The 6863-nt window shown below is 41.6% G+C and overlaps 1 protein-coding gene and 1 long non-coding RNA gene across 5 annotated transcripts in view; one reads left to right on the forward strand and one right to left on the reverse strand.

The window, feature by feature from the left end:
- cpm (carboxypeptidase M) overlaps positions 1–6863 on the reverse strand; it is a 40199-nt gene that overhangs the window by 4607 nt on the left and 28729 nt on the right. For all 4 annotated transcript variants that reach the window (XM_042080048.1, XM_042080049.1, XM_042080051.1 and 1 more), the window contains 3 exons: positions 3413–3580; positions 2618–2770; positions 525–673 (listed from right to left, as the gene is read on the reverse strand). In XM_042080048.1, the coding sequence (XP_041935982.1) occupies positions 525–673; positions 2618–2770; positions 3413–3580 (470 nt within the window). The remainder of the gene's footprint in view (positions 1–524; positions 674–2617; positions 2771–3412; positions 3581–6863) is intronic.
- Positions 597–6863, forward strand: part of LOC121698204 — a 9528-nt gene continuing 3261 nt past the window's right edge. The window contains exons 1-2 of the long non-coding RNA XR_006026710.1: positions 597–703; positions 3387–3589. This is a non-coding gene — a long non-coding RNA (uncharacterized LOC121698204). The remainder of the gene's footprint in view (positions 704–3386; positions 3590–6863) is intronic.

The raw sequence follows: 6863 nt of genomic DNA on the forward strand, positions 1-6863 counted from the left end.
TTCCCTCCCTGATTTCTCCCTCTTTCTCACTCTCTGGTGCTCCTATCCACATAGAGATGGAGTATTGCCTTTATTATGTAAATATTTACTGAATGGGATTTTTATCTTCAAAGGAATAGAGAGAGGGATTTCTTATGGCTGCTTTGTTTGCTATGATTTGGTGTAGACTTTAAGTGCATTGTTACTTCCTTAATGACTTTCTGGGACAGAATTTTGGACAGAATTTTGTGATGGTGTACAGTAAAGAGTTGACCTTTATAAATGTCCTCTTTATCAAAACAAAATGTAATGAATGTGCAGCTTGCCTGAATTTGAGTTTATCTGTCTTCATTATTAATAGCTGTGTTCTTTAGAAGTAAGATTAATTCTTAATGGTGTCTGTTTATTGAAAAACTCTGTTAGAGGGCCTAGCTTTTGATTATAAACACTTTGCTTTTAAACGGTCTTCAGTTACAGTAAAACCCCATCCCTGTGTGGTAACACTGTCACTTCCACCAGCAGGCCACACGAGGGCGCTCTCTCACCTTGAAGGTGTAGTTCCCTGGGAGCAGCAGGCGGTAGTACTCCCCCTTGGCGCCACTGCGGAACGGACACAGGTTCTTCCGGCCCTGCACCTCCACCACGGCGTCCTGCACAGGGTTCCCGTTTCCGTCAAACACCTGCCCTTTAACACCTGACGGAGAGGACACATGAGTCCATGAAGGTGTGGCAAACAACACACACACACACACACACGGTTTGTACTCCGTACCAGTGATACAACACTATTAGTAATTGATGAGTATCTTAGTGTTTCTCTTTGGTTAAGATTACTCTACTCTACCCTAATGCTAGATATGAAGACTTGATAACTGAAGCACAGACACTTACAATACTAGACATTCCAGAAATGATTACATTAAAACAATCTTCATATGTTTTAACCCTCAACATTTGTGATACTTCAGCTCTGATGTATCATACAGCCATTGTACTCTTGAGGATGTCTTGCCACTAGCATTGTGAACTTGTATATTTAAGGACGTATGACTGCAAATTTCATCTGTGCGGAAGCGTATTCTCTTACCCATCAATCATATTACATTATATACTGTATTTGGATTAATAATACTGAACGCCACTGTAAACTCAAACGAGGTAATATGTGAAGCAATCACAAACAAGTCTGACATGGTTTGAGCTCATGGTGTGGGACTAAAGCTGTTGTTGACGGCCTCTTAGTTGGCCTGGGGTCAGCTTGGCTGGGAGATGGTCCAGGGATCATGGTGGGATTGCAGTGGCCCTGGGCGTTGACCTGCTGAGTCAGTGATCCAGACGGTTACATTGTGTAAATCAGTAAGTGTGAAAGGCCCTTGGAGATCCATGCTGGATGTCAAGTTTGAGCATTCTTGGGGCCGTTGGATGCAAACGCTGTGTATCTAGCTAGCATGTACAGTATATCTTCGTTCATTAATTTCCCTTTCTGAACAAGTTTTCTTTTGCCTGTTTTATATCTCGACTAATTTGTATTTCTTTGAAACTGTAGCCTACATTTCCCCCATACATATGTAATTCCCAGGACAGGGACTCACTCTTTAGTTGTCGGAAATTGGGTGGACGTTGTTTACTCTCCCAAATCTGACCTTTGATGTGTGCACTAGTCACTCATCTGTCATGAATGACTGGACAGTGTGTGTCATCTAGAGCTGTCTGAGGCGTTTGGCCAAGCCTCGCGTTCTCAACACTAATTACGCGTAATCTTTCACTGTCTGTCCAACATGGACGGGAACACAGGGTTGGGTGTCCCGACTGCAATGTTAAAAGCACCCTCTGTCTCACCAGAGTAAAACCTCAGTGGGGTAAGATGGATGAGTTCCAAACATCGGCAACTTGAGTTGTGAGTGTGTGTGTGTGAGAGAGAGAGAGAGAGAGAGAGAGAGAGAGAGAGTTAGATGGTACCATAAAGTTATATTTAACTGTGCCTGGGAGGTTTTCTTGTAATGCTTTGTCAGATGCCCAACTGACACTGAGGTAGCAGGCTATTTAAAACTAAAACTATTCTACTTCAATTTTCATGTCACTTCCCAAAATGAATTGAAGTTGTTATGTTGTTGAATACAATACAATACTGTTGAAATACAGACTACTGGCATTGTTGTGTAGCAACAACAGTGATCCAGACGAATGGTGTTGCAGCACAGTTGAGCTGGCTGGGATACCACATCTTCATGCTACTTCATGAGTGGATTCTTCGGCTGTTCTGAGGCCAAACAGACACAGAGGACAGTGATGTGGAGATGTGGCACCAGAGATGGGCGTGGGCTTCCCATGACTCTCTCCCTCTGTGTCCACTATGACTTGGACTCTCATCATTAGGTTTTCTTTGAGTTGGTTTTGTGGGAAATGGGCCTTGTTAGTCAAATCAATATAGTCATCCGTTAAGGACCACGGGGCGGGAATTGAACCCGGGTCGCCGGTGTACAGTATGGTGCAGGTGCCCCAGCCAGTTGCGCCACAGCTGGGGCCTTTTCCGAACTTTCATGCCTCATTTCGATGTCCTTACGCATTTACTGGGCTGGGAAATCTCAGCTTGTGAAGTCCTCTGACTGCTGGCCTGCGGGAGGCCTGTGGGACTTACCCAGGTGCACCTGCTGCATGTAGGCCAGCAGTGCGGGCCGGTTGGCCTCCCAGAAGCCAGGCAGCTCGCGCTCGGGCGGGAACTTGCAGCAGGACAGCTCCAGCGTGATCTCCAGACACTGCTGCCACACATAGTTATAGTCCTGCATCCCACCTGGAAACACAAGGGCACATACAGTAAATAAACCATAGTTAGTCATAGTTTAGGGATCTTCAAAAATCATCTAAAAAATGTGTTTACTTTCTTTCTAAATAATTCTTACAGAGGCAAGGTTTGTATACATGTAGCCTATAGTTAATGTTATTATTGCGTTACATTTTATTTAGTCTATTACTAATATTGTTTTCTTATTTAGGCTACATGTCTTCACTTTAGACTGTTAAGTTTCATTTAAATGTTTATTGATGTCATTTTAAGTTGCTTTGGACAAAAGCATCTGCTACGAACTATAAACATAAACAAACACATTTGCACGGTCTCCGTTGCCAGCAGCCATACAGTACGTAGTGCCCACGGGGATTTAAATGCATGCCCTAAGACTTCCTGTTTCAGTGAGGGCAGCTTTCCGTTCTAAACACAGTTGAATGAATGAAACTGATCTAAAATTTTTAATGAAACTGATCTAACAATAACATTTTTAATGAAACTGATCTAAGAATAACGTTTTGAATGAAACTGATCTAAGTTTTGAATGAAACTGATTTAAGAATAACGTTTTTAATGAAACTGATCTAAGAATAAAGTTTTTGGTTGTTGTGATGTCCATCAGCTGGCTGCACTGACGGGCTCACCCACCGGGCAGTTTGTACCACTGGTAGCCGTTGGTGATGCCATGGGGGAAGTTGGAGTCGGAGCAGGCGTTGCCGCGGTGCATCTGCGTGTGGCTGTAGGAGTACGTCTTTGCTAGGTGGACAAAGACGTCGTTGTCGGGGGAGACACTTGCACCCTCCTGTAGTTCGCTTCCTGTTTCAGGTAAGAGTCAGGTTTTTAGCACAACCAGCGCAGTACTGTTGAATGGCATTGATAAGACACTTAGGTTAATCGCTTATGACAACTGAAATATTAGCACAAACAGACAAATCCCAAAGCAGAAACAGAAGACGTGTGTCAACAAGGTGAGGGGTGGAGGCTCCTGCATAGCGAGATTTCTGGCTTATCCAGGTAAATTCAGGAGTAACCGCTGATCTCTGAAAAAACTTGGCATCTATCCTTTCAAAAGTGATGTGTTCTGAACAGAAAATCAGAAAATCCTCCTACGTTACCTGGGTAAGCCAATAACCTCACTTGGTACCATAGCCCTCTGACCTGCATTATGTTATGCTAGTAGTGTGTGCAGGGCTGTCGGACTGGGGTAAAACCACTACTGATCATAGGAGCCCAAAGGGGAGAGAGGGCCCTTGAAAAGTCTGGAATATATTTTATTTTACCTGGGTTGAGGAACATGGCGGCCCATCAGGACTGCCTATTCAAGGGCCCAGAAGATTTTTAAAGACTTTTTTGGACGCAGCTTAATGTTTCATAGTTTGGCATAAAACTGCTAATGAGAACTATAGCACTTAAGAAAGTGAAAAAACGTATATAGCTTACTTATTTCATAATATCTATAAAAAAACACCAAGATCTACGATAGAATGATTGAAACATCCTTACAGGTGATCTATATTTAGTGTTCTCACCAATCTAATATTGACCATAAAAGGTCCAATTGCCCTCGTTTAGGAGAGGACCAGGGATGTAGTGGTAAAATAAGAGGTGGGTGAACTATGAATTCTGCAATCTCGGTGAGGAGGACTGCACCATGCGGTATCGGATTTTTAAAAAAGGCATTCGAACATGTTTGATAATGGTGGTTATTATGCAGTATTGGGAATAGGCCTATAGGATAGTATTGGATAATACAGTTTTGAATGTTAAAAGTGAATAAACTCTTTTGACAGGTGGATAAACTCTAATAAGAGGTGGGTAGGCTCTATTTCTAACTCTATTTCTGAAATGTCAGAGGTAGATAAACTGCGTTTACTCGCGTTTAGCCTCCACTACATCCTAATTTGCGCTCATAGGCCTATTCCCAGCTTCGTAACAGAAAGGTAATATTTGAATGTAAGCTATACAATGTAGGCTATAGATATTTTATATCATATATAGCCTACACAACAAAGAAACAGAAGTTATCCTCTGAAAGCAGGGCATCTTCATATTTAGTGTTGCGTCGGAGTTGCGTAAAGAGGTGAAGAGGGCGCACCTGTTTGCTTTTTTTGACTGGCAGTGCCCAAGATCAAATGACAATACGTGAGTTGAATGATGTAGGCTAAAATATAAAGGTAGACCTAAAGGCAAAAGGAATGAAAGCGAGCAGAGGACAATGGACATGGATGCATACGATTTTTTTCCAGAAAGTTTTGCTGGAAAAAACATAATTAGTTAAGCTATTCGAACTGACGCATATAGGCTAGTTGACATCAGATGGCATAGGCTAGGACTATACAATGTTTTCCATATATAAGTTTACATAGGCTACAGCTTTTAGGCCATTGATTTCATTAAAACATATGCTAATGATATTGATGAGGGGGTGTTTACAAGGCGGAGACCTAAAACCATCCGGCTGCGCACAAGTTGACGCTCATTTGTGATTTATAATTGGCACATCTGGAAGGGTGGTGTACGTACGTTCGTTTTCTCTGAATCACACAGACGATTCAGAAATGATCTAAGATCAAATGAAGGATGGTTGGTGGGGGGGGGGGGGGGGGGGGGGCTAATTAGTGTGCTGTTTATGTCTTAAAACAGTAGCCGCAACTTCTTATTTAGAACTTCGCACTTCCAGTGACCTGAGGTTAGGGTGAGGTAAGGGTGTGGTGGATAAATATTAGGCAACACAGAGGAAAACTTCATGCCCTCCGGGTAAACTTGTTTCTCTTCTGAACAGCTGAGGATTTACACACTTGGAATCCTCCTGATTTTAGCTGCATGCCAAGCCCAGTGCAATGGCCCTGCACACATTCCTGCGGACTCCAGTTGCGATATTGGTCGACATGCAGCTAAATTCCTGCATGGATTAGGCTGCAGATAGAGTCTCACATTTAGAACCAGTCTTCAGACGCTTCATTACGCCATGTAAAAAAAAAAGGAAAGAGTCATGGAATGTTGCAAATTGATTTCTGAAGAAGCCCGTAAGAATGGAAAGTGGATGTGTGTGTGTGTGTGTGTGTGTGTGTGTGTGTGTGTGTGTGTGTGTGTGTGTGTGTGTGAGTGAGTGAGTGTGTGTGTGTGTGTGTGAGAGAGAGAGAGAGAGAAAGAATGTGCACACATGTGTATAAATGTGTGTAAGCATCTGAGTACATTTGAGGAGATGACCTGACCTCAACGGCTTTTTGGGTTTGCAAAAGTCTATTTGTTTGTACAGAACTGGGTACAAAGGGAAATATCCTGGTGTGAGTTTGTCTATGTATGTTTATGTGCAGTGTTGGTCAAGTTACTTCAAAATCGTAATGTATTATGTATTACTTATAACTGACATTTCAAAGTAATTCATTACATTATAATATTACTGTCTCTGAATTGTAAGGCATTACACTACTATTGTATTACTTTTAAGTTACTTTTACCAAAATATCTAGAAATATGGATTTGGAATTCTAAATGCAGTTTATTATGCTCAATGCAGCTCATTGCACTTCTAATAGAGGGTGATGTGGTATAACATAATGACTGAGCTAGGCTTAAGGCTAACAACAGTAGAATGCAATAGGCGCAGTGATGGCTCATGATGCAATACAAGGAACAATCATAGCCAGAATTTTGTTAAAAGAAGACAAAAGGTCAAAGTCTGGTCAATTGTGATAGAAATGCTGTAACTTTAGGCTTAAGCCTACTCATTAAAATCAACAGAGAGCCCACTACCTGTATATTGTAACCCAAAACTTAGACATGTCAAGATAGGCTACACAGTGCAGCTGCTGGCCATTTTGGTGCAGGCTATTTTCTAAATACAAAAATACAGTATTTTATTTTGATACATAATATTTTGTAGTTTATTTTGATATATTTTGATATTTTGTTATATATATTTGATATAAAAATGAGGGTATTAGGTATTTTATTTTGAAATACATTCTGATGTATTTTTGCCCATCCCTGCTGTTCCCAGCATTAGCACAACACTTTGCGATTGTTAGCTTGTCATCTGTGAAGATATACATGGATTTTTATGCAACACAAAAACATGCGTGCGCAACCAAGAGGC

The sequence above is a fragment of the Alosa sapidissima genome, chromosome 23 (genome assembly GCF_018492685.1).
Source record: "Alosa sapidissima isolate fAloSap1 chromosome 23, fAloSap1.pri, whole genome shotgun sequence".
Lineage (NCBI taxonomy): Eukaryota > Metazoa > Chordata > Actinopteri > Clupeiformes > Clupeidae > Alosa > Alosa sapidissima.